The sequence below is a fragment of the Oncorhynchus kisutch genome, unplaced genomic scaffold, assembly GCF_002021735.2.
Source record: "Oncorhynchus kisutch isolate 150728-3 unplaced genomic scaffold, Okis_V2 Okis09a-Okis19a_hom, whole genome shotgun sequence".
In the NCBI taxonomy this organism is placed as follows: domain Eukaryota; kingdom Metazoa; phylum Chordata; class Actinopteri; order Salmoniformes; family Salmonidae; genus Oncorhynchus; species Oncorhynchus kisutch.
Window position 1 is genome coordinate 7,792,555 of NW_022261985.1, and position 26,638 is coordinate 7,819,192.

A 26,638-nucleotide genomic window follows, 5' to 3' on the forward strand; every position below is an offset into this window, starting at 1 on the left:
CTCTCCTCTCCTCTCCCTCCCCTCCCCTCCCTCCCCCTCCCCTCTTACTTCCACCACAAACATGGAGACATCTTGGGACTGATACACAAATGGAATCTCTCTCCATCTCACACACACACACACACACACACACACACACACACTCTTACCAGGCTGATGAGTCGTCTCATGGCGTGCTCCTGCGTGCAGATGCACTCACAGGGGTCAAAGCCTCCCTCCGCCATACGATCACCCTGACAAAACACCACACACCTGGGATGAGACACACACACACACACCACACCTGGGATGAGACCACACACACACACACACCACACCTGGGATGAGAGGAGACATCGTTGACATCCCAGATGCCCCCCCCTACTTTTTACCAGGCCCACTGGCCACCAGATGCCCCCCCCCCTCCTACTTTGACCAGGCCCACTGGCTACCAGATGCCCCCCCCTCCTACTTTTGGACCAGGCCCACTGGCTACCAGATGCCCCCCCCCCTCCTACTTTTGAACAAGCCCACTGGGTACCAGATGCCCCCCCCCCTCCTACTTTTGACCAGGCCCACTGGCTGCCTGTGCCATTAAAATGCCCGGACCTCTTGGCAGGTGCAGTAGCTCAGAGAGGCTACAGGTAAATGTTTTCCTTGGCCGTTGTGTAACTTATTTACACAGTCGCTGACTGTGGTTCTCATTCATTTAGACCAAACAACAAGCAATGAGGAAATGGTTTCACAGGTAAAACAAAGCAGACCCTGAGCCTTTTACCGGTGCTGAATGATCAGTACATAGTTACCTAGCTAGTTAGGTAGGTACACATTAGGTCTGAACACCTGTGGATGACCTGATGAATTATCTGAGTCTCTGAACACCTGTGGATGACCTGATGAATTATTCTGAGTCTCTGAACACCTGTGGATGACCTGATGAATTATCTGAGTCTCTGAACACCTGTGACGACTGATGAATTATCTGAAGTCTCTGAACACCTGTGTGTCAACTGAAGACAAACACGTCACTCAACAAAATACTGTTTTTTTAAATGTTGCATTTGTGAAATGATTTTGATGTGAAAGTTAAAAAGAGACTTATGTTTCTAGAACCGTAGAGCAATATAGAATCGATTCATGTCTAGATGGGAGTATTTAGCTGGTTTGGCTTCCAGAGCCAAATCAACCCTTTTAACAGAACATTGAAGCAGTTCAATAATTTTTTTCACCTTTATTTAACTAGACAAGTCATTAAGAACTAATTTTATTTTCAATGACGGAATCAGTGGTTTAACTGCCTGTTCAGAACGACAGATTTGTACATTGTCAGCTCAGGGATTTGAACTTGCAACTTTTCAGTACTAGTCCAACTCTCTAACCACTAGGCGACCCTGCCGCTCCAACTGTAGCTAGTTAGCAGCTAGTCTCTGGGGCGAACACATCCAAAGCTGACAAAGTCCTCCTGTCTTATATTATTGAACAATTATAAGAACTAAAAACAAACTTTGTCCTGAAGACATATTTCATTAACGAGTGAAAAAAAATGTCCTAAGATAACTGCATATACCGGCAACATTATTTGATAAGTGGTTAGATGGGCGTTATGTATTTCAAACCGTTTGTTTCCTAAGCTAAGCGTTGATAGCAACTGGTTCACGCAGTACTAAACAGTTAGTAAAAGGCTAACATTAGTAGGCTATAGTTGGCTAGCAAGATGGGTACACTTATTTTGTACCTATACATTCATAAAAGTAATTTGCTTTGTAAGTTGGCTGATAAAGTCAATTGAAACAGAAGTCATGACTGCGGATAATTTGAAGTTGAAGTTATTTTTTTGTCGGGAGTTTTACATGGAAGAGGCTGACTTGTCGTTGTCCTCCATAATTACGGCACACACCGCAATTTTCTTTTCCGGCGATGACTTTCGGTTCTCTGATCCGTTTTATGTAAAAACTTCGAAAAATATAGGTGCAACTTCTTTGGTGCCGTCTAGCCTGGGCCCAGATCTGTTTGGTGCCGTCTAGCCTGGACCCAGATCTGTTGGTGCCGTCTAGCTTGGACCCAGATCTGTTGGTGCCGTCTAGCCTGGACCCAGATCTGTTGGTGCCGTTCTAGCCTGGACCCAGATCTGTTGGTGCCGTCTAGCCTGGACCCAGATCTGTTGGTGCCGTCTAGCCTGGACCCAGATCTGTTGGTGCCGTCTAGCCTGGACCCAGATCTGTTGGTGCCGTCTAGCCTGGACCCAGATCTGTTGGTGCCGTTCTAGCCTGGACCCAGATCTGTTGGTGCCGTCTAGCCTGGACCCAGATTGTTGGTGCCGTCTAGCTGGACCCAGATCTGTTGGTGCCGTCTAGCTTGACCAGATCTGTTGGTGCCGTCTAGCTTGGACCCAGATCTGTTGGTGCCGTCTAGCTTGGACCCAGATCTGTTGGTTTGCCGTCTAGCTTGGACCCAGATCTGTTGGTGCCGTCTAGCCTGGACCCAGATCTGTTGGTGCCGTTCTAGCCTGGACCCAGATCTGTTGGTGCCGTCTAGCCTGGACCCAGATCTGTTGTGCCGTCTAGCTTGGACCCAGATCTGTTGGTGCCGTCTAGCTTGGACCCAGATCTGTTGGTGCCGTCTAGCCTGGACCAGATCTGTTGGTGCCGTCTAGCTTGGACCAGATCTGTTTGGTGCCGTCTAGCTTTGGACCCAGATCTGTTGGTGCCGTCTAGCTTGGACCCAATTGTTGGTGCCGTCTAGCCTTGGACCCAGATCTGTTGGTGGCCGTCTAGCTTGGACCCAGATCTGTTGGTGCCGTCTAGCTTGGACCCAGATCTGTTGGTGCCGTCTAGCTTGACCCAGATCTGTTGGTGCGTCTAGCTTGGACAATTGTTGGTGCCGTCTAGCCTGGACCCAGATCTGTTGGTGCCGTTCTAGCTGGACCCAGATCTGTGTGTGCCGTCTAGCTTGGACCCAGATCTGTTGGTGCCGTCTAGCCTGGACCCAGATCTGTTGGTGCCGTCTAGCCTGGACCCAGATCTGTTGGTGCCGTCTAGCTTGGACCCCAGATCTGTTGGTGCCGTCTAGCCTGGACCCAGATCTGTTGGTGCGTCTAGCTTGGACCCAGATCTGTTGGTGCCGTCTAGCTTGGACCCAGATCTGTTGGTGCCGTCTAGCCTGGACCCAGATCTGTTGGTGCCGTCTAGCTTGGACCCAGATCTGTTGGTGCCGTCTAGCTTGGACCCCAGATCTGTTGGTGCCGTCTAGCCTGGACCCAGATCTGGTTCGGTGCCGTCTAGCTTGGACCCAGATCTGTTGGTGCCGTCTAGCTTGGACCAGATCTGTTGGTGCCGTCTAGCCTGGACCCAGATCTGTTGGTGCCGTCTAGCCTGGACCCAGATCTGTTGGTGCCGTCTAGCTTGGACCAGATCTGTTGGTGCCGTCTAGCCTGGACCCAGATCTGTTGGTGCCGTCTAGCCTGGACCCAGATCTGTTGGTGCCGTCTAGCCTGGACCCAGATCTGTTGGTGCCGTCTAGCTTGGACCCAGATCTGTTGGTGCCGTCTAGCCAATAGAGGTGCAACTTCGCATTGGAGCTTTTGATGAATATTATAATCCAAAACTTAATTCGTTACGTGTGGATGCGTTTATGCTCCCTACCCTGTAGATTCAGTACTTTCACCCAGCGCTGCCAGTGCATTTGCGTTTTGCTGTGTTATTGAAGGGACAGAGAGACGACACTTACCTGAACACACTGATCCAGACGCAGCTTTAGAGTCCAGTGAATGTATGTTTCTTGTTGTTATCGTTCCCGACTGTAGACACGTTATCAGAAAGCCACAGCTGGCCAAACTGTTTTCATCTGTACAGTAGAAGATTTCCAGGGGGCTCATTCATTATGCCAATTCTGTTGCAAAACGTTCCATAAACGGAGGCAAACGAAACGGGAGGGACCTACCCGATACTGTCCAATAGAAACGGTGGTTTTTAGTTGCAAAACGGGGAACTAATGATAACACCCAAGCTCTGCCTGTCTGTGTTTTGATACAGTACGCGACAGCCACGTCACGGACATCACGCGAGATCTGCGAGTAGACCGGGAACTCGTGTTTTTGCTCGTCACTAGTTACCACAGCCATAACGTCTTAAATAGCGCCTATTTCTACCATTTCTCTTTTTCAATTGTATTTTAAATCTTAACCACACTGGCTATATTGTAAAGATGTATTGAAAATAAATTATACCAAAATGCTATTTAAGGTTATGCATAAGGTTAGCAATATTGACTTTGTGACTGTGGTAACGTGGAAACTTTCGTTTTTTTTTCTCCAACTCAGCGTTTCAACTGTCTCAGACATCCGATTGGTTTAGATATCCAGCGGGATATCATTTCAGCCAATCAAAGTCAAGAGCGAGTTAAGATGCGATGACGTACGGAAAGTAAACAAACCATACATGGCCAATCAATCACCCAGGACAGATGGAGTATATTATGAAGAATAACAGCACATGTCAGGTGTACAACAAAATCAATATCTGCTGATTAACTCAGTAACTCTTGTGTCATCTCTTTCCCCCAAAATGCCCCCAGAAAAGTCTGTTCATGTGACCTTCATGTTCAAGTGAATGATAAAACAAACCTCTGTATTTTTCTCTGAATAGAGTCCATCCGTGTTGACGGAAAAGGACAGAGATGTCTGGAAAAAATGTGTCACACAGGCCTGTCCCTGTTCAGCAGATCATAACAACAGAGAAGATGCTGGAGATGTCAACTCCACGGTGATTTTACCCTCGACCAATAGGCAATCTATTATACAGGACACGGGCAGCAAAGACACACAGACAGACAGTGAGAATTAGTGACAATGTACCGTGTTGTGTGTCAGAGAGAGAATTTCCTAAACTTGTGTGCAGCTACAATGTATCACTTGTGGTTTGACACAGGCCCCGATATAACCGTCTTAAAGTTACATATGATGAGAAAGTGATGTATTCACACCATCCCATCATATCACATGACTCTCAACAGTGGAATACAGCCGTGCTTGACAACAACAACAACAACAACAACGTTCCTCTTTCTAGCTATTTCCACAAAACCAACCTTTCACAGACGTAAACATTTTCTAGTAACGTTAGTTCTGTGGCAACAAAAACAAACTGTGTTCATATTTCCAGACTCAGTTACTGACAAGACTGTGCTGCACGCATTTTCAAGAAAGGAGTGCTGTGTTTTTGAAGAGGGGAAAGAAAGAAGGAGAGTGAACGAAACCGAGGAGAGAGAGGGAAGATAGATAGAGGTAGAGAGAAAGAGAGAGAGGGTAGAGAGAAAGAGGTAGAGAGATAGACAGTGATAGAGAGAAAGGGAGAGAGAGCAAGCTAGAGAGGTAGAGATATAGAGGTAGAGAGAAAGAGAGAGAGAGGAGGATTGGAGAGTCTAACAGAAGATATCCACACAGCAACGGGAGTGGACCGAGGCCCGACCAGGTGTAAACATCCCGCTACTGGACGGAGGGCGACGGCAGAGCCATGGCGAATATAGCGGTCCAAAGGATCAAACGGGAGTTCAAAGAAGTTCTGAAAAGCGAAGAGGTTTGATTAAAAAATATATCCTTATGACTATTTACGGTTACTTATGGCAAATCGTTTTTTTTTTAACCAGTTTAAATTAAAACTGTAGTTGTTTATGTTTGCAAGTTGTCATGCAAAGGAACATGTCAGCTTGCGAGTTATCCAATCTGCGTTTCTGATGCAGCGGAAAACAAGCGAGGCCCTATCGAGGGGAACTTTATCGGTGATTGTGCGACAACATGCCCGGTGCGAAGTGAAAGGGTGTCGGCGACACAGATCAGGAAATATCGCGGATGTTAGCCCAAGGGGACAGGCCTGGGACAGATAACAAGACAAAACCCCCATAGAAACTAAAAACAAAAGCCCCTAACGCCAAAATGTCGAGTGTCAGCCCAAATAGTTGTCAAGATGCTAAAAAATTGTTTGTTTTTTCCTCTCTGTGTTGACGTTTTTGTAGCTGACATTAGCTAACTAGCTGAAGGGAGAAACTTGTGTTGCTAGGTAGCTAATACAGGGTAGCTAGCTCGTTAGCTAGCCTGCTAGTTTGACAGCTGCCTTGGTGCACCCCTCTTACTATGTAATAAGCTAGTGTCTTTGCTATGAAGACATTATTTAGGAAGTTTTGGACCCTGTAGCTCGATAGCTAGACTGTTGTCAGTTCTTTAATATAGCACATCATGAGAGACTGTTTAGTTGTTTCGCTTGCTAAATTAAAATGTGGATCTCCCATGTCCTATTTCAATAAGAACAAGGGAAGTATTGGGGGAGACAGTGGGCTACTGCTATAACTGTGTTGATGGGGTCTGATGGACAGACTGTCAATGGAGAAGGGTCCTACGGAACCACAATCTCTCTTCATCCCTCTTCCTCTCTTCACCCCTCTTCATCCCTCCCTTCATCCCTATCCCGTCATCCCTCTCTCTTCATCCCTCCCCTCCTCCCTCTCTCCTCATCCCTCTGCCTCCATCACTCTCTTTCTCTGACAGACGAGTAAAAACCAGATCAAGGTGGATCTGGTAGATGAAAACTTCACAGAGCTGCGAGGAGAGATCGCAGGACCACCAGACACGCCGTACGAAGGTGACACACACACACCTGCTCACTCACACACACACCTGCTCACTCACACACACACACACCTGCTCACTCACACACACACACACCTGCTCACTCACACACACACACACCTGCTCACTCACACACACACACACCTGCTCACTCACACACACACACCTGCTCACACACACACACACACCTGCTCACTCACACACACACACACACCTGCTCACTCACACACACACACACCTGCTCACACACACACACACACCTGCTCACTCACACACACACACACACACACACACACCTGCTCACTCACACACACACACACACCTGCTCACTCACACACACACACACACCTGCTCACACACACACACACACACACACACACACACCTGCTCACACACACACACACACACACACACCTGCTCACACACACACACACACACACACACACACACACACACACACACACACACACACACACACACACACACACACACACACACACACACACCTGCTCACTCACACACACACACACCTGCTCACTCACACACACACACACCTGCTCACACACACACACACACCTGCTCACTCACACACACACACACACCTGCTCACTCACACACACACACACCTGCTCACACACACACACACACCTGCTCACTCACACACACACACACACACCTGCTCACTCACACACACACACACCTGCTCACACACACACACACACACACACCCACCTGCTCACACACACACACACCTGCTCACTCACACACACACACACCTGCTCACACACACACACACACCTGCTCACTCACACACACACACACACACCTGCTCACTCACACACACACACCTGCTCACACACACACACACACCTGCTCACTCACACACACACACACACCTGCTCACTCACACACACACACACCTGCTCACACACACACACACACCTGCTCACTCACACACACACACACACACACCTGCTCACTCACACACACACACACACCTGCTCACACACACACACACACACACACACACACACACACACACACACACACACACACACCTGCTCACACACACACACACACACACCTGCTCACACACACACACACACACACACACACACCACACACACACACACACACACACACACACACACACACACACACACACACACACACACCTGCTCACTCACACACACACACACCTGCTCACTCACACACACACACACCTGCTCACACACACACACACACCTGCTCACTCACACACACACACACACCTGCTCACTCACACACACACACACCTGCTCACACACACACACACACCTGCTCACTCACACACACACACACACACCTGCTCACTCACACACACACACACCTGCTCACACACACACACACACACACACACCCACCTGCTCACACACACACACACACACACACACACACACCCACCTGCTCACACACACACACACACACACACCCACCTGCTCACACACACACACACCTGCTCACACACACACACACACACACACACACACACACACACACACACACACACACACACACACACACACACACACACACACACACACACACACACCTGCTCACTCACACACACACACACCTGCTCACTCACACACACACACACCTGCTCACACACACACACACACCTGCTCACTCACACACACACACACACCTGCTCACTCACACACACACACACCTGCTCACACACACACACACACACACCTGCTCACACACACACACACACACACCTGCTCACTCACACACACACACACACACCTGCTCACTCACACACACACACACCTGCTCACACACACACACACACACACACCCACCTGCTCACACACACACACACACACACACACACACACACACACACACCCACCTGCTCACACACACACACACACACCTGCTCACACACACACACCAATACAGATCATATGCACTGTTTTTTTCTCCTTTCTAAGGTGGCAGATTTCAACTGGAAATCAAAATCCCAGAAACGTATCCCTTTAATCCTCCCAAGGTAAGAAACACATCCCTTTAATCCTCCCAAGGTAAGAAACACATCCCTTTAATCCTCCCAAGGTAAGAAACACATCCCTTTAATCCTCCCAAGGTAAGAAACACATCCCTTTAATAACCCTCACAAGGTAAGAAACACATCCCTTTAATCCTCCCAAGGTTAGAAACACATCCCTTTAATCCTCCCAAGGTAAGAAACACATCCCTTTAATAACCCTCACAAGGTAAGAAACACATCCCTTTAATCCTCCCAAGGTTAGAAACACATCCCTTTAATCCTCCCAAGGTAAGAAACACATCCCTTTAATCCTCCCAAGGTAAGAAACACATCCCTTTAATCCTCCCAAGGTAAGAAACACATCCCTTTAATCCTCCCAAGGTAAGAAACACATCCCTTTAATAACCCTCACAAGGTAAGAAACACATCCCTTTAATCCTCCCAAGGTTAGAAACACATCCCTTTAATCCTCCCAAGGTAAGAAACACATCCCTTTAATCCTCCCAAGGTAAGAAACACATCCCTTTAATCCTCCCAAGGTAAGAAACACATCCCTTTAATCCTCCCAAGGTAAGAAACACATCCCTTTAATAACCCTCACAAGGTAAGAAACACATCCCTTTAATCCTCCCAAGGTAAGAAACGCATCCCTTTAATAACCCTCACAAGGTAAGAACCACATCCCTTTAATAACCCTCCCAAGGTAAGAAACACATCCCTTTAACCCTCCCAAGGTAAGAAACACATCCCTTTAACCCTCCCAAGGTAAGAAACACATCCCTTTAATAACCCTCCCAAGGTAAGAAACACATCCTTTTAATAACCCTCCCAAGGTAAGAAACACATCCCTTTAAGAGTCACTATGATGGTACACTACTATCTCGTGTTTAACACCCCTCTCTCTCCCCAGGTGAGGTTCATCACTAAGATCTGGCACCCCAACATCAGCTCAGTAACAGGAGCCATCTGTCTGGACATCCTCAAAGACCAGTGGTGAGTCACACATAGTTACGCCCCTCCCCTCTCCCTATAACTCCTCCTCCCTATAACCCCTCCTCTCTCCCTATAACCCCTCTTCTCTCCCTACAACTCCTCCTCTCTCTCTACAACTCCTCCTCTCTCCCTATAACCCTCTCTCCCTACAACTCCTCCTCCCTATAACCCTTCCTCTCTCCCTACAACTCCTCCTCCCTATAACCCCTCCTCTCTCCCTACAACTCCTCCTCTCTCCCTACAACTCCTCCTCTCTCCCTACAACTCCTCCTCTCTCCCTACAACTCCTCCCTATAACCCCTCCTCTCTCCCTACCGCCGTCCCCCAGGGCAGCACCTCCTCTCTCTAACCCCTCCTCTCTCTAACCCCTCCTCTCTCCATCCCCCAGGGCAGCACCACCTCTCTCTAACCCCTCCTCTCTCTAACCCCTCCTCTCTCCGTCCCCCGGGGCAGCACCTCCTCTCTCTAACCCCTCCTCTCTCTGTCTCCCAGGGCAGCAACTCCTCTCTCTAACCCCTCCTCTCTCTAACCCCTCCTCTCTCTAACACCTCCTCTCTCTGTCTCCCAGGGCAGCACCTCCTCTCTATAACCCCTCCTCTCTCCGTCTCCCAGGGCAGCACCTCCTCTCTATAACCCCTCCTCTCTCCGTCTCCCAGGGAAGCACCTCCTCTCTCTAACCCTCCTCTTCCTGTCTCCTAGGGCAGCACCTCCTCTCTCTAACCCCTCCTCTTCCTGTCTCCCAGGGCAGCACCTCCTCTCTCAAACCCCTCCTCTTCCTGTCTCCCAGGGCAGCAGCGATGACTCTGAGGACAGTACTGTTGTCCCTCCAGGCTCTTCTGGCTGCAGCTGAACCAGACGACCCCCAGGATGCAGTAGTGGCCAATCAGGTACCGGTGTGAATCTGTCTGTCAGTGTTCCTCCTCTCCAACCAGGTACCGGTGTGAATCTGTCTGTCAGTGTTCCTGATGGGTTTATCCTCTAGACGTCGTTCTGTAAATGGGTTTCTCCTCCTCCTCATCGTTCTGTAAATGGGTTTCTCCTCCTCATCGTTCTGTAAATGGGTTTCTCCTCCTCCTCATCGTTCTGTAAATGGGTTTCTCCTCCTCCTCATCGTTCTGTAAATGGGTTTCTCCTCCTCCTCATCGTTCTGTAAATGGGTTTCTCCTCCTCCTCATCGTTCTGTAAATGGGTTTTCTCCTCCTCCTCATCGTTCTGTAAATGGGTTTCTCCTCCTCCTCATCGTTCTGTAAATGGGTTTCTCCTCCTCCTCATCGTTCTGTAAATGGGTTTCTCCTCCTCCTCAATCGTTCTGTAAATGGGTTTCTCCTCCTCCTCATCGTTCTGTAAATGGGTTTCTCCTTCCTCCTCATCGTTCTGTAAATGGGTTTCTCCTCCTCCTCATCGTTCTGTAAATGGGTTTCTCCTCCTCCTCATCGTTCTGTAAATGGGTTTCTCCTCCTCCTCATCGTTCTGTAAATGGGTTCTCCTCCTCCTCATCGTTCTGTAAATGGGTTTCTCCTCCTCCTCATCGTTCTGTAAATGGGTTTCTCCTCCTCCTCATCGTTCTGTAATGGGTTTCTCCTCCTCCTCATCGTCGTAAATGGGTTTCTCCTCCTCCTCATCGTTCTGTAAATGGGTTTCTCCTCCTCCTCATCGTTCTGTAAATGGGTTTCTCCTCCTCCTCATCGTTCTGTAAATGGGTTTCTTCTCTCCCAGTATAAGCAGAACCCAGAGATGTTTACGCAGACAGCCAGGTTATGGGGCCATTACTACGGTGGAGCCCCTGTTCCCGGTCCAGAATACACACGGAAGATAGACAAACTCACTGCCATGGGCTTCGAAAAGGTAAACAGAATGCTGTGTGGTGTCTCTCTCTCTGTCTCCTGACAGAATGCTGTGTGGTGTCTCTCTCTCTGTCTCCTGACAGAATGCTGTGTGGTGTCTCTCTCTCTGTCTCCTGACAGAATGCTGTGTGGTGTCTCTCTCTCTCTCTCCTGACAGACAGCTGTGTGGTCTCTCTCTCTCTCCTGACAGAATGCTGTGTGGTGTCTCTCTCTCTCTCCTGACAGAATGCTGTGTGGTGTCTCTCTCTCTCTCCTGACAGAATGCTGTGTGGTGTCTCTCTCTCTCTCTCTCTCTCCTGACAGAATGCTGTGCGGTGTCTCTCTCTCTCTCTCCTGACAGAATGCTGTGTGATGTCTCTCTCTCCTGACAGACAGCTGTGTGATGTCTCTCTCTCTCTCCTGACAGAATGCTGTGTGATGTCTCTCTCTCCTGACAGAATGATGTGTGGTGTCTCTCTCTCTCTCCTGACAGAATGATGTGTGATGTCTCTCTCTCTCTCCTGACAGAATGCTGTGTGATGTCTCTCTCTCCTGACAGAATGATGTGTGGTGTCTCTCTCTCTCTCCTGACAGAATGCTGTGTGGTGTCTCTCTCTCTCTCTCTCCTAACAGAATGCTGTGTGGTGTCTCTCTCTCTCTCTCTCTCTCCTGACAGAATGCTGTGTGGTGTCTCTCTCTCTCCTGATAGAATGCTGTGTGATGTCTCTCTCTCTCTCTCTCCTGACAGAATGCTGTGTGATGTCTCTCTCTCTCTCTCCTGACAGAATGATGTGTGATGTCTTTCTCTCTCTCCTGACAGAATGATGTGTGATGTCTTTCTCTCTCTCTCCTGACAGAATGATGTGTGATGTCTTTCTCTCTCTCTCCTGACAGAATGATGTGTGATGTCTTTCTCTCTCTCTCCTGACAGAATGCTGTGTGGTGTCTCTCTCTCTCTCTCTCTCTCCTGACAGAATGCTGTGTGGTGTCTCTCTCTCTCCTGACAGAATGCTGTGTGGTGTCTCTCTCTCTGTCTCCTGACAGAATGATGTGATGTCTCTCTCTCTCTCTCTCTGTCTCCTGACAGAATGATGTGTGATGTCTCTCTCTCTGTCTCCTGACAGAATGCTGTGTGATGTCTCTCTCTCTGTCTCCTGACAGAATGCTGTGTGATGTCTCTCTCTCTCTCTCTCCTGACAGAATGCTGTGTGGTGTGTCTCTTTCTCTCTCTCTCTCCTGACAGAATGATGTGTGATGTCTCTCTCTCTCCTAACAGAATGCTGTGTGATGTCTCCCTCTCTCTCTCCTGACAGAATGCTGTGTGGTGTCTCTCTCTCTCTCTCTCCTAACAGAATGCTGTGTGGTGTCTCTCTCTCTCTCTCTCTCTCCTGACAGAATGCTGTGTGGTGTCTCTCTCTCTCTCCTGATAGAATGCTGTGTGATGTCTCTCTCTCTCTCTCTCCTGACAGAATGCTGTGTGATGTCTCTCTCTCTCTCTCCTGACAGAATGATGTGTGATGTCTTTCTCTCTCTCTCCTGACAGAATGATGTGTGATGTCTTTCTCTCTCTCTCCTGACAGAATGATGTGTGATGTCTTTCTCTCTCTCTCCTGACAGAATGATGTGTGATGTCTTTCTCTCTCTCTCCTGACAGAATGCTGTGTGGTGTCTCTCTCTCTCTCTCCTGACAGAATGCTGTGTGGTGTCTCTCTCTCTCCTGACATAATGCTGTGTGGTGTCTCTCTCTCTGTCTCCTGACAGAATGATGTGATGTCTCTCTCTCTCTCTCTCTGTCTCCTGACAGAATGATGTGTGATGTCTCTCTCTCTGTCTCCTGACAGAATGCTGTGTGATGTCTCTCTCTCTGTCTCCTGACAGAATGCTGTGTGATGTCTCTCTCTCTCTCTCTCCTGACAGAATGCTGTGTGGTGTGTCCTCTTTCTCTCTCTCTCTCCTGACAGAATGATGTGTGATGTCTCTCTCTCTCCTAACAGAATGCTGTGTGATGTCTCCCTCTCTCTCTCTCTCTCCTAACAGAATGCTGTGTGATGTCTCTCTCTCTCTCTCCTGACAGAAGGCTTTGTGATGTCTCTCTCTCTCTCTCCTGACAGAATGCTGTGTGATGTCTTTCTCTCTCTCTCCTGACAGAATGCTGTGTGATGTCTCTCTCTCTCTCTCCTGACAGAAGGCTTTGTGATGTCTCTCTCTCTCTCTCCTGACAGAATGCTGTGTGATGTCTTTCTCTCTCTGTCTCCTGACAGAATGCTGTGTGATGTCTCTCTCTCTGTCTCCTGACAGAATGCTGTGTGATGTCTCTCTCTCTCTCTCTCTCTCCTGACAGAATGCTGTGTGATGTCTCTCTCTCCTCACAGAATGATGTGTGGTGTCTCTCTTTCTCCTGACAGAATGCTGTGTGATGTCTCTCTCTCTCTCTCTCTCTCTCTCTCTCTCTCTCCTCACAGAATGCTGTGTGATGTCTCTCTCTCTGTCTCTCTCTCTCTCTGTCTCCTGACAGAATGCTGTGTGGTGTCTCTCTCTCTCTCTCCTGACAGAATGCTGTGTGGTGTCTCTCTCTCTCTGTCTCCTGACAGAATGATGTGTGATGTCTCTCTCTCTCTCTCTGTCTCCTGACAGAATGATGTGTGATGTCTCTCTCTCTCTCTCTCTCTCCTGACAGAATGCTGTGTGGTGTCTCTCTCTCTCTCTCCTGACAGAATGCTGTGTGGTGTCTCTCTCTCTCTCTCTCTCCTGACAGAATGCTGTGTGATGTCTCTCTCTCTCTCTCTCCTGACAGAATGCTGTGTGGTGTCTCTCTCTCTGTCTCCTGACAGAATGCTGTGTGATGTCTCTCTCTCTCTGTCTCCTGACAGAACGCTGTGTGATGTCTCTCTCTCTCTCTCTGTCTCTCTCTCTCTCTCTCTCTCTCTCTCTCTCTCTCTCTCCTGACAGAATGCTGTGTGGTGTCTCTCTCTCTCTGTCTCCTGACAGAATGATGTGTGATGTCTCTCTCTGTCTCCTGACAGAATGCTGTGTGATGTCACTCTCTCTCTGTCTCCTGACAGAACGCTGTGTGATGTCTCTCTCTCTCTCTCTCTCTCCTGACAGAATGATGTGTGATGTCTCTCTCTCTGTCTCCTGACAGAATGATGTGTGATGTCTCTCTCTGTCTCCTGACAGAATGATGTGTGATGTCTCTCTCTGTCTCTCTCTCTCCTGACAGAATGATGTGTGATGTCTCTCTCTCTGTCTCCTGACAGAATGATGTGTGATGTCTCTCTCTGTCTCCTGACAGAATGATGTGTGATGTCTCTCTCTGTCTCCTGACAGAATGATGTGTGATGTCTCTCTCTGTCTCCTGACAGAATGATGTGTGATGTCTCTCTCTGTCTCCTGACAGAATGCTGTAATCGCTGCCTTGTCTTCTAAATCCTGGGAGGTGGAGACGGCGACAGAACTACTCCTTAACAACTGAGACCCGGCAATAAAACCCCCTCTGACCTCATCTCCCATCTCCTTATGGTGCCCTCCGATGCCTTCTAACCACAGCCCAAACTGAGCCTTGACTGGGGTTGATGTCCTACAGTTTTCAGCCCCCCCCCCCCCCGTCCAAGTCACTTCCTGGTATCCTTTCAGCCCAAACACCCCCCCCCCCCCCCCCCTCCACCAATCCCTTTCTTTTGGTTCTTCGCTTGATGAACTCTTACTTTCCGTCTTTTAAGAAGCCTGACATTGAACCACTGTCACCTGGTGGAGCTAACTGGCTGAGAGAGACGGGAGGAAGAGGATTTATCTGTAAATGAATATTAGTTCTTATCAAAATACACGGCGGAATACTTTATTCTTCCTGGATATTGTTTAAAAAAATTATTAAAATAAAAACGTACACTGTGCTTCAGTTTTACTCACGACTAGAAGGAAATAAATTGCCTAGCTAACTATTTTGGTCGGCCCGACCAGGGAGTTCGTCCGAATGTTCCGGTGAAGTGACGCCTGCGTCCCCCCCCCCCCCCCCCAAATCCCTCTCACGCTCCTCTTTCCCAGACGAATCCTGTGTACAGTCTCTTTCTCGACGAAGAAGAAGATACCTCTTCATCAGCAGAGAAAACCACCGCTGGATCTATATTTTATAAAAACCAAGACTCTTCCCTCTTTTCGCTTCCTGTTCCACTTCAGCACGACGACGACGGAGAAGATACAGGACTGTCTTCCTGTTCCACTTCAGCACGACGACGACGGAGAAGATACAGGACTGTCTTCCTGTTCCACTTCAGCACGACGACGACGGAGAAGATACAGGACTGTCTTCCTGTTCCACTTCAGCACGACGACGACGGAGAAGATAAAGAACTGCACGGCAGAGTAGAGACCACCCACTCCCCCCCCCCCCCATAAGGCTCTGGCCAAAAGTAGTGCACTGTATAGGAGATAGGCTGCCATTTTGTTTTGTTTTTAACTCCGGGAGTTTATCAGTTTGGATTTGTTTTCTGAAGGAAACAGCAGCCGTCAGACCTGGGTTCAGAAGCTATTTGAAATCTTTCAGCTTTAGTCTGCCAGCCAGATGGGAGGGGTTTGGAGTATTCTATTGGCTCGTGAAGCCAACTCAATCTAGCACAGAAAAAGGGGTTTGAAATGATATCGAGGTATTTGAACCCGGCCGGCGTACAATCGCATTATTATTTATTGTGAGACTGTCAACATTTACTTTTATTAAAGAAACAACCTGGAAAATCTACCTTTTTAACGTGTTTAATACATCCCCTTTAAGGACCAGTCTTCATGTGTTTAATACATCCCCTTTAAGGACCAGTCTTCATGTGTTTAATACATCCCCTTTAAGGACCAGTCTTCATGTGTTTAATACATCCCTTTAAGGACCAGTCTTCATGTGTTTAATACATCCCTTTAAGGACCAGTCTTCATGTGTTTAATACATTTACACATCCCTTTAAGGACCAGTCTTCATGTGTTTAATACATCCCTTTAAGGACCAGTCTTCATGTGTTTAATACATCCCTTTAAGGACCAGTCTTCATGTGTTTAATACATTTACACATCCCTTTAAGGACCAGTCTTCATGTGTTTAATACATCCCTTTAAGGACCAGTCTTCATGTGTTTAATACATTTACACATCCCTTTAAGGACCAGTCTTCATGTGTTTAATACATCCCTTTAAGGACCAGTCTTCATGTGTTTAATACATTTACACATCCCTTTAAGGACCAGTCTTCATGTGTTTACTACATTTACACATCCCTTTAAGGACCAGTCTTCATGTGTTTAATACATCCCCTTTAAGGACCAGTCTTCATGTGTTTAATACATCCCTTTAAGGACCAGTCTTCATGTGTTTAATACATCCCTTTAAGGACCAGTCTTCATGTGTTTAATACATCCCTTTAAGGACCAGTCTTCATGTGTTTAATACATTTACACATCCCTTTAAGGACCAGTCTTCATGTGTTTAATACATCCCCTTTAAGGACCAGTCTTCATGTGTTTAATACATCCCTTTAAGGACCAGTCTTCATGTGTTTAATACATCCCTTTAAGGACCAGTCTTCATGTGTTTAATACATCCCCTTTAAGGACCAGTCTTCATGTGTTTAATACATCCCTTTAAGGACCAGTCTTCATGTGTTTAATACATCCCTTTAAGGACCAGTCTTCATGTGTTTAATACATTTACACATCCCTTTAAGGACCAGTCTTCATGTGTTTAATACATCCCCTTTAAGGACCAGTCTTCATGTGTTTAATACATCCCTTTAAGGACCAGTCTTCATGTGTTTAATACATCCCCTTTAAGGACCAGTCTTCATGTGTTTAATACATCCCTTTAAGGACCAGTCTTCATGTGTTTAATACATCCCCTTTAAGGACCAGTCTTCATGTGTTTAATACATCCCTTTAAGGACCAGTCTTCATGTGTTTAATACATCCCCTTTAAGGACCAGTCTTCATGTGTTTAATACATCCCCTTTAAGGACCAGTCTTCATGTGTTTAATACATCCCCTTTAAGGACCAGTCTTCATGTGTTTAATACATTTACACATCCCTTTAAGGACCAGTCTTCATGTGTTTAATACATCCCTTTAAGGACCAGTCTTCATGTGTTTAATACATCCCCTTTAAGGACCAGTCTTCATGTGTTTAATACATCCCCTTTAAGGACCAGTCTTCATGTGTTTAATACATTTACACATCCCTTTAAGGACCAGTCTTCATGTGTTTAATACATCCCTTTAAGGACCAGTCTTCATGTGTTTAATACATCCCTTTAAGGACCAGTCTACATGTGTTTAATACATCCCTTTAAGGACCAGTCTTCATGTTTAATACATTTACACATCCCTTTAAGGACCAGTCTTCATGTGTTTAATACATCCCTTTAAGGACCAGTCTTCATGTGTTTAATACATCCCCTTTAAGGACCAGTTTTCATGTGTTTAATACATCCCTTTAAGGACCAGTCTTCATGTGTTTAATACATTTACACATCCCTTTAAGGACCAGTCTTCATGTGTTTAATACATCCCTTTAAGGACCAGTCTTCATGTTTAATACATTTACACATCCCTTTAAGGACCAGTCTTCATGTGTTTAATACATCCCCTTTAAGGACCAGTCTTCATGTGTTTAATACATCCCTTTAAGGACCAGTCTTCATGTGTTTAATACATCCCTTTAAGGACCAGTCTTCATGTGTTTAATACATCCCTTTAAGGACCAGTCTTCATGTGTTTAATACATCCCCTTTAAGGACCAGTCTTCATGTGTTTAATACATCCCTTTAAGGACCAGTCTTCATGTTTAATACATTTACACATCCCTTTAAGGACCAGTCTTCATGTGTTTAATACATCCCTTTAAGGACCAGTCTTCATGTGTTTAACACATCCCTTTAAGGACCAGTCTTCATGTGTTTAATACATCCCTTTAAGGACCAGTCTTCATGTGTTTAATACATTTACACATCCCTTTAAGGACCAGTCTTCAAAATATTTTGTCTCACACCAGCGATCTTTAAATGACTGATCCAACGCTCGAACCGCTGTCCACCTGTAGTAACCTACTGGGGGGTCTAGTCTACCTCCTGTAGTAACCTACTGGGGGGTCTAGTCTACCTCCTGTAGTAATCTACTGGGGGTCTAGTCTACCTCCTGTAGTAACCTACTGGGGGTCTAGTCTACCTCCTGTAGTAACCTACTGGGGGTCTAGTCTACCTCCTGTAGTAACCTACTGGGGGTCTAGTCTACCTGCTGAAGTAACCTACTGGGGGTCTAGTCTACCTCCTGTAGTAACCTACTGGGGGTCTAGTCTACCTCCTGTAGTAACCTACTGGGGGTCTAGTCTACCTCCTGTAGTAACCTACTGGAGGTCTAGTCTACCTCCTGTAGTAACCTACTGGGGGTCTAGTCGACCTGCTGTAGTAACCTACTGGGGGTCTAGTCTACCTCCTGTAGTAACCTACTGGGGGTCTAGTCTACCTCCTGTAGTAACCTACTGGGGGTCTAGTCCACCTCCTGTAGTACCCCTACTGGGGGTCTAGTCCACCTCCTGTAGTAACCTACTGGGGGTCTAGTCCACCTCCTGTAGTAACCTACTGGGGGTCTAGCCCACCTCCTGTAGTAACCTACTGGGGGTCTAGTCTACCTGCTGTAGTAACCTACTGGGGGTCTAGTCTACCTCCTGTAGTAACCTACTGGGGGTCTAGTCTACCTGCTGAAGTAACCTACTAGGGGTCTAGTCAACCTCCTGTAGTAACCTACTGGAGGTCTAGTCTCCCTCCTGTAGTAACCTACTGGGGGTCTAGTCGACCTGCTGTAGTAACCTACTGGGGGTCTAGTCTACCTACTGGGAGTCTACCTACTGGGAGTCTACCTCCTGTAGTAACCTACTGGGGGTCTAGTCTACCTGCTGTAGTAACCTACTGGAGGTCTAGTCTACCTCCTGTAGTAACCTACTGGGGGTCTAGTCGACCTCCTGTAGTAACCTCCTGGAGGTGTACCTTCTGTAGTAACCGACTGGGGGTCTAGTCTACCTCCTGTAGTAACCTACTGGGGGTCTAGTCTACCTCCTGTAGTAACCTACTGGAGGTCTAGTCTACCTCCTGTAGTAACCTCCTGGAGGTCTGGGTTACCTGCTGTCCACCTCCTGTAGGAACCTCCTGGAGGTCTGGGTTACCTGCTGTCCACCTCCTGTAGGAACCTCCTGGAGGTCTGGGTTACCTGCTGTCCACCTCCTGTAGGAACCTCCTGGAGGTCTGGGTTACCTGCTGTTCACCCTTCCATCTCCTACTTCCAACCAAGATGCATGAATTGATGAGCAAACGGAAGTATATGAGAATCGACTCTTGATGGACAGTGGAATGTTTCTTGGTCTGAAGTATAACACAGTATTGGAGAATCGACTCTTGATGGACAGTGGAATGTTTCTTGGTCTGAAGTATAACACAGTATTGGAGAATCGACTCTTGATGGACAGTGGAGTTTAAATGACTGATCCAACGCTCGAACCGCTGGCCACCTCCTGGAGGTCTAGTCTACCTCCTGTAGTAACCTACTGGGGGTCTAGTCTACCTGCTGTAGTAACCTACTGGGGGGTCTAGTCTACCTCCTGTAGTAACCTACTGGGGGTCTAGTCCACCTCCTGTAGTAACCTACTGGGGGTCTAGTCTACCTCCTGTAGTAACCTACTGGGGGTCTAGTCCACCTCCTGTAGTAACCTACTGGGGGTCTAGTCCACCTCCTGTAGTACCCCTACTGGGGGTCTAGTCCACCTCCTGTAGTAACCTACTGGGGGTCTAGCCCACCTCCTGTAGTAACCTACTGGGGGTCTAGCCCACCTCCTGTAGTAACCTACTGGGGGTCTAGTCCACCTCCTGTAGTAACCTACTGGGGGTCTAGTCTACCTCCTGTAGTAACCTACTGGAGGTCTAGTCTACCTGCTGTAGTAACCTACTGGGGGTCTAGTCTACCTCCTGTAGTAACCTACTGGGGGTCTAGTCCACCTCCTGTAGTAACCTCCTGGAAGTCTGGGTTACCTCCTGTAGATCCTCCTGGAGACTGGGTTAACTGCTGTTTACCTCCTGTAGAAACCTCCTGGAGGTCTGGGTTACCTGCTGTTCACCCTTCCATCTCCTACTTCCAACCAAGATGCATGAATTGATGAGCAAACGGAAGTATTGGAGAATCGACTCTTGATGGACAGTGGAATGTTTCTTGGTCTGAAGTATAACACAGTATTGGAGAATCGACTCTTGATGGACAGTGGAATGTTTCTTGGTCTGAAGTATAACACAGTATTGGAGAATCGACTCTTGATGGACAGTGGAATGTTTCTTGGTCTGAAGTATAACACAGTATTGGAGAATCGACTCTTGATGGACAGTGGAATGTTTCTTGGTCTGAAGTATAACACAGTATTGGAGAATCGACTCTTGATGGACAGTGGAATGTTTCTTGGTCTGAAGTATAACACAGTATTGGAGAATCGACTCTTGATGGACAGTGGAATGTTTCTTGGTCTGAAGTATAACACAGTATTGGAGAATCGACTCTTGATGGACAGTGGAATGTTTCTTGGTCTGAAGTATAACACAGTATTGGAGAATCGACTCTTGATGGACAGTGGAATGTTTCTTGGTCTGAAGTATAACACAGTATTGGAGAATCGACTCTTGATGGACAGTGGAATGTTTCTTGGTCTGAAGTATAACACAGTATTGGAGAATCGACTCTTGATGGACAGTGAATGTTTCTTGGTCTGAAGTATAACACAGTATTGGAGAATCGACTCTTGATGGACAGTGGAATGTTTCTTGGTCTGAAGTATAACACAGTATTGGAGAATCGACTCTTGATGGACAGTGGAATGTTTCTTGGTCTGAAGTATAACACAGTATTGGAGAATCGACTCTTGATGGACAGTGGAATGTTTCTTGGTCTGAAGTATAACACAGTATTGGAGAATCGACTCTTGATGGACAGTGGAATGTTTCTTGGTCTGAAGTATAACACAGTATTGGAGAATCGACTCTTGATGGACAGTGGAATGTTTCTTGGTCTGAAGTATAACACAGTATTGGAGAATCGACTCTTGATGGACAGTGGAATGTTTCTTGGTCTGAAGTATAACACAGTATTGGAGAATCGACTCTTGATGGACAGTGGAATGTTTCTTGGTCTGAAGTATAACACAGTATTGGAGAATCGACTCTTGATGGACAGTGGAATGTTTCTTGGTCTGAAGTATAACACAGTATTGGAGAATCGACTCTTGATGGACAGTGGAATGTTTCTTGGTCTGAAGTATAACACAGTATTGGAGAATCGACTCTTGATGGACAGTGGAATGTTTCTTGGTCTGAAGTATAACACAGTATTGGAGAATCGACTCTTGATGGACAGTGGAATGTTTCTTGGTCTGAAGTATAACACAGTATTGGAGAATCGACTCTTGATGGACAGTGGAATGTTTCTTGGTCTGAAGTATAACACAGTATTGGAGAATCGACTCTTGATGGACAGTGGAATGTTTCTTGGTCTGAAGTATAACACAGTATTGGAGAATCGACTCTTGATGGACAGTGGAATGTTTCTTGGTCTGAAGTATAACACAGTATTGGAGAATCGACTCTTGATGGACAGTGGAATGTTTCTTGGTCTGAAGTATAACACAGTATTGGAGAATCGACTCTTGATGGACAGTGGAATGTTTCTTGGTCTGAAGTATAACACAGTATTGGAGAATCGACTCTTGATGGACAGTGGAATGTTTCTTGGTCTGAAGTATAACACAGTATTGGAGAATCGACTCTTGATGGACAGTGGAATGTTTCTTGGTCTGAAGTATAACACAGTATTGGAGAATCGACTCTTGATGGACAGTGGAATGTTTCTTGGTCTGAAGTATAACACAGTATTGGAGAATCGACTCTTGATGGACAGTGGAATGTTTCTTGGTCTGAAGTATAACACAGTATTGGAGAATCGACTCTTGATGGACAGTGGAATGTTTCTTGGTCTGAAGTATAACACAGTATTGGAGAATCGACTCTTGATGGACAGTGGAATGTTTCTTGGTCTGAAGTATAACACAGTATTGGAGAATCGACTCTTGATGGACAGTGGAATGTTTCTTGGTCTGAAGTATAACACAGTATTGGAGAATCGACTCTTGATGGACAGTGGAATGTTTCTTGGTCTGAAGTATAACACAGTATTGGAGAATCGACTCTTGATGGACAGTGGAATGTTTCTTGGTCTGAAGTATAACACAGTATTGGAGAATCGACTCTTGATGGACAGTGGAATGTTTCTTGGTCTGAAGTATAACACAGTATTGGAGAATTGACTCTTGATGGACAGTGGAATGTTTCTTGGTCTGAAGTATAACACAGTATTGGAGAATCGACTCTTGATGGACAGTGGAATGTTTCTTGGTCTGAAGTATAACACAGTATTGGAGAATCGACTCTTGATGGACAGTGGAATGTTTCTTGGTCTGAAGTATAACACAGTATTGGAGAATCGACTCTTGATGGACAGTGGAATGTTTCTTGGTCTGAAGTATAACACAGTATTGGAGAATCGACTCTTGATGGACAGTGGAATGTTTCTTGGTCTGAAGTATAACACAGTATTGGAGAATCGACTCTTGATGGACAGTGGAATGTTTCTTGGTCTGAAGTATAACACAGTATTGGAGAATCGACTCTTGATGGACAGTGGAATGTTTCTTGGTCTGAAGTATAACACAGTATTGGAGAATCGACTCTTGATGGACAGTGGAATGTTTCTTGGTCTGAAGTATAACACAGTATTGGAGAATCGACTCTTGATGGACAGTGGAATGTTTCTTGGTCTGAAGTATAACACAGTATTGGAGAATCGACTCTTGATGGACAGTGGAATGTTTCTTGGTCTGAAGTATAACACAGTATTGGAGAATCGACTCTTGATGGACAGTGGAATGTTTCTTGGTCTGAAGTATAACACAGTATTGGAGAATCGACTCTTGATGGACAGTGGAATGTTTCTTGGTCTGAAGTATAACACAGTATTGGAGAATCGACTCTTGATGGACAGTGGAATGTTTCTTGGTCTGAAGTATAACACAGTATTGGAGAATCGACTCTTGATGGACAGTGGAATGTTTCTTGGTCTGAAGTATAACACAGTATTGGAGAATCGACTCTTGATGGACAGTGGAATGTTTCTTGGTCTGAAGTATAACACAGTATTGGAGAATCGACTCTTGATGGACAGTGGAATGTTTCTTGGTCTGAAGTATAACACAGTATTGGAGAATCGACTCTTGATGGACAGTGGAATGTTTCTTGGTCTGAAGTATAACACAGTATTGGAGAATCGACTCTTGATGGACAGTGGAATGTTTCTTGGTCTGAAGTATAACACAGTATTGGAGAATCGACTCTTGATGGACAGTGGAATGTTTCTTGGTCTGAAGTATAACACAGTATTGGAGAATCGACTCTTGATGGACAGTGGAATGTTTCTTGGTCTGAAGTATAACACAGTATTGGAGAATCGACTCTTGATGGACAGTGGAATGTTTCTTGGTCTGAAGTATAACACAGTATTGGAGAATCGACTCTTGATGGACAGTGGAATGTTTCTTGGTCTGAAGTATAACACAGTATTGGAGAATCGACTCTTGATGGACAGTGGAATGTTTCTTGGTCTGAAGTATAACACAGTATTGGAGAATCGACTCTTGATGGACAGTGGAATGTTTCTTGGTCTGAAGTATAACACAGTATTGGAGAATCGACTCTTGATGGACAGTGGAATGTTTCTTGGTCTGAAGTATAACACAGTATTGGAGAATCGACTCTTGATGGACAGTGGAATGTTTCTTGGTCTGAAGTATAACACAGTATTGGAGAATCGACTCTTGATGGACAGTGGAATGTTTCTTGGTCTGAAGTATAACACAGTATTGGAGAATCGACTCTTGATGGACAGTGGAATGTTTCTTGGTCTGAAGTATAACACAGTATTGGAGAATCGACTCTTGATGGACAGTGGAATGTTTTCTTGGTCTGAAGTATAACACAGTATTGGAGAATCGACTCTTGATGGACAGTGGAATGTTTCTTGGTCTGAAGTATAACACAGTATTGCATTACATCTAAAAAATGATTTTATGTTCTGCTTAAAAATAAAATGTGAAAACCCATCCTGAAACATCTACATCAAGGCAGAAATGAAAACACTTTTCTGACTAAAATATAGAAATAAATGTGAAACGGCTAGCTTAGTTAGCGGTGGTTCTGGTGTAACGGATGTGAAACGGCTAGCTTAGTTAGCGGTGGTTCTGGTGTAACGGATGTGAAACGGCTAGCTTAGTTAGCGGTGGTTCTGGTGAAACGGCTAGCTTAGTTAGCGGTGGTTCTGGTGTAACGGATGTGAAGCGGCTAGCTTAGTTAGCGGTGGTTCTGGTGTAACGGATGTGAAACGGCTAGCTTAGTTAGCGGTGGTTCTGGTGTAACGGATGTGAAACGGCTAGCTTAGTTAGCGGTGGTTCTGGTGTAACGGATGTGAAACGGCTAGCTTAGTTAGCGGTGGTTCTGGTGTAACGGATGTGAAACGGCTAGCTTAGTTAGCGGTGGTTCTGGTGTAACGGATGTGAAACGGCTAGCTTAGTTAGCGGTGGTTCTGGTGTAACGGATGTGAAACGGCTAGCTTAGTTAGCGGTGGTTCTGGTGTAACCGATGTGAAACGGCTAGCTTAGTTAGCGGTGGTTCTGGTGTAACGGATGTGAAACGGCTAGCTTAGTTAGCGGTGGTTCTGGTGTAACGGATGTGAAACGGCTAGCTTAGTTAGCGGTGGTTCTGGTGTAACGGATGTGAAACGGCTAGCTTAGTTAGCGGTGGTTCTGGTGTAACGGATGTGAAACGGCTAGCTTAGTTAGCGGTGGTTCTGGTGTAACGGATGTGAAACGGCTAGCTTAGTTAGCGGTGGTTCTGGTGTAACCGATGTGAAACGGCTAGCTTAGTTAGCGGGTGGTTCTGGTGTAACGGATGTGAAACGGCTAGCTTAGTTAGCGGTGGTTCTGGTGTAACGGATGTGAACGGCTAGCTTAGTTAGCGGTGGTTCTGGTGTAACGGATGTGAAACGGCTAGCTTAGTTAGCGGTGGTTCTGGTGTAACGGATGTGAAACGGCTAGCTTAGTTAGCGGTGGTTCTGGTGTAACGGATGTGAAACGGCTAGCTTAGTTAGCGGTGGTTCTGGTGTAACGGATGTGAAACGGCTAGCTTAGTTAGCGGTGGTTCTGGTGTAACGGATGTGAAACGGCTAGCTTAGTTAGCGGTGGTTCTGGTGTAACGGATGTGAACGGCTAGCTTAGTTAGCGGTGGTTCTGGTGTAACGGATGTGAAACTGCTAGCTTAGTTAGCGGTGGTTCTGGTGTAACGGATGTGAAACGGCTAGCTTAGTTAGCGGTGGTTCTGGTGTAACGGATGTGAAACGGCTAGCTTAGTTAGCGGTGGTGCTGGTGTAACGGATGTGAAACGGCTAGCTTAGTTAGCGGTGGTGCTGGTGTAACGGATGTGAAACGGCTAGCTTAGTTAGCGGTGGTTCTGGTGTAACGGATGTGAAACGGCTAGCTTAGTTAGCGGTGGTTCTGGTGTAACGGATGTGAAACGGCTAGCTTAGTTAGCGGTGGTTCTGGTGTAACGGGATGTGAAACGGCTAGCTTAGTTAGCGGTGGTTCTGGTGTAACGGATGTGAAACGGCTAGCTTAGTTAGCGGTGGTTCTGGTGTAACGGATGTGAAACGGCTAGCTTAGTTAGCGGTGGTTCTGTGTGCTTAGCTTATAGGCGGTGGTTCTGGTGTAACGGATGTGAAACGGCTAGCTTAGTTAGCGGTGGTTCTGGTGTAACGGATGTGAAACGGCTAGCTTAGTTAGCGGTGGTTCTGGTGTAACGGATGTGTAACGGCTAGCTTAGTTAGCGGTGGTTCTGGTGTAACGGATGTGAAACGGCTAGCTTAGTTAGCGGTGGTTCTGGTGTAACCGATGTGAAACGGCTAGCTTAGTTAGCGGTGGTTCTGGTGTAACGGATGTGAAACGGCTAGCTTAGTTAGCGGTGGTTCTGGTGTAACGGATGTGAAGCGGCTAGCTTAGTTAGCGGTGGTTCTGGTGTAACCGATGTGAAACGGC

At 46.6% G+C, this 26,638-nt stretch overlaps 2 protein-coding genes across 4 annotated transcripts in view; both read left to right on the plus strand.

Moving 5' to 3' along the window:
- LOC109886227 (extracellular matrix protein FRAS1-like) overlaps nt 1-4,586 on the plus strand; it is a 33,958-nt gene extending 29,372 nt beyond the window's left edge. The window contains exon 10 of the mRNA XM_031815233.1: nt 4,552-4,586. Coding sequence (XP_031671093.1) covers nt 4,552-4,586 — 35 coding nt within the window. The remainder of the gene's footprint in view (nt 1-4,551) is intronic.
- Nucleotides 4,587-4,995: 409 nt separating this feature from the next.
- LOC116360599 (ubiquitin-conjugating enzyme E2 K) lies at nt 4,996-16,181 on the plus strand. Of its 3 annotated transcripts, XM_031815513.1 has the most exons (7): nt 4,996-5,552; nt 6,518-6,611; nt 8,578-8,636; nt 9,544-9,626; nt 10,414-10,513; nt 11,343-11,471; nt 14,847-16,181. In XM_031815513.1, the coding sequence occupies exons 1-7, from the start codon at nt 5,490-5,492 to the stop codon at nt 14,919-14,921; spliced, it is 603 nt and encodes a 200-aa protein (XP_031671373.1). In that variant the 5' UTR covers nt 4,996-5,489; the 3' UTR covers nt 14,922-16,181. The 3 variants fall into 3 exon arrangements, with proteins under 3 accessions (XP_031671373.1, XP_031671376.1, XP_031671374.1); XM_031815516.1 differs by lacking the exons at nt 4,996-5,552; nt 6,518-6,611; nt 8,578-8,636 and adding an exon at nt 9,161-9,172 and having other exon boundaries at nt 14,847-15,054; XM_031815514.1 differs by lacking the exons at nt 4,996-5,552; nt 6,518-6,611; nt 8,578-8,636 and having other exon boundaries at nt 9,552-9,626; nt 10,370-10,513; nt 14,847-15,059.
- Nucleotides 16,182-26,638: the final 10,457 nt, after the last annotated feature.

Bases quoted from the DNA above. Each gene is read 5' to 3' on its own strand.
- LOC116360599 (XM_031815513.1), top strand. From the start codon at position 5,490: ATGGCGAATATAGCGGTCCAAAGGATCAAACGGGAGTTCAAAGAAGTT. The intron at 6,612-8,577 runs GTGACACACACA...CTCCTTTCTAAG, and splicing joins ACCAGACACGCCGTACGAAG to GTGGCAGATTTCAACTGGAA. The intron at 10,514-11,342 runs GTACCGGTGTGA...CTTCTCTCCCAG, and splicing joins ATGCAGTAGTGGCCAATCAG to TATAAGCAGAACCCAGAGAT.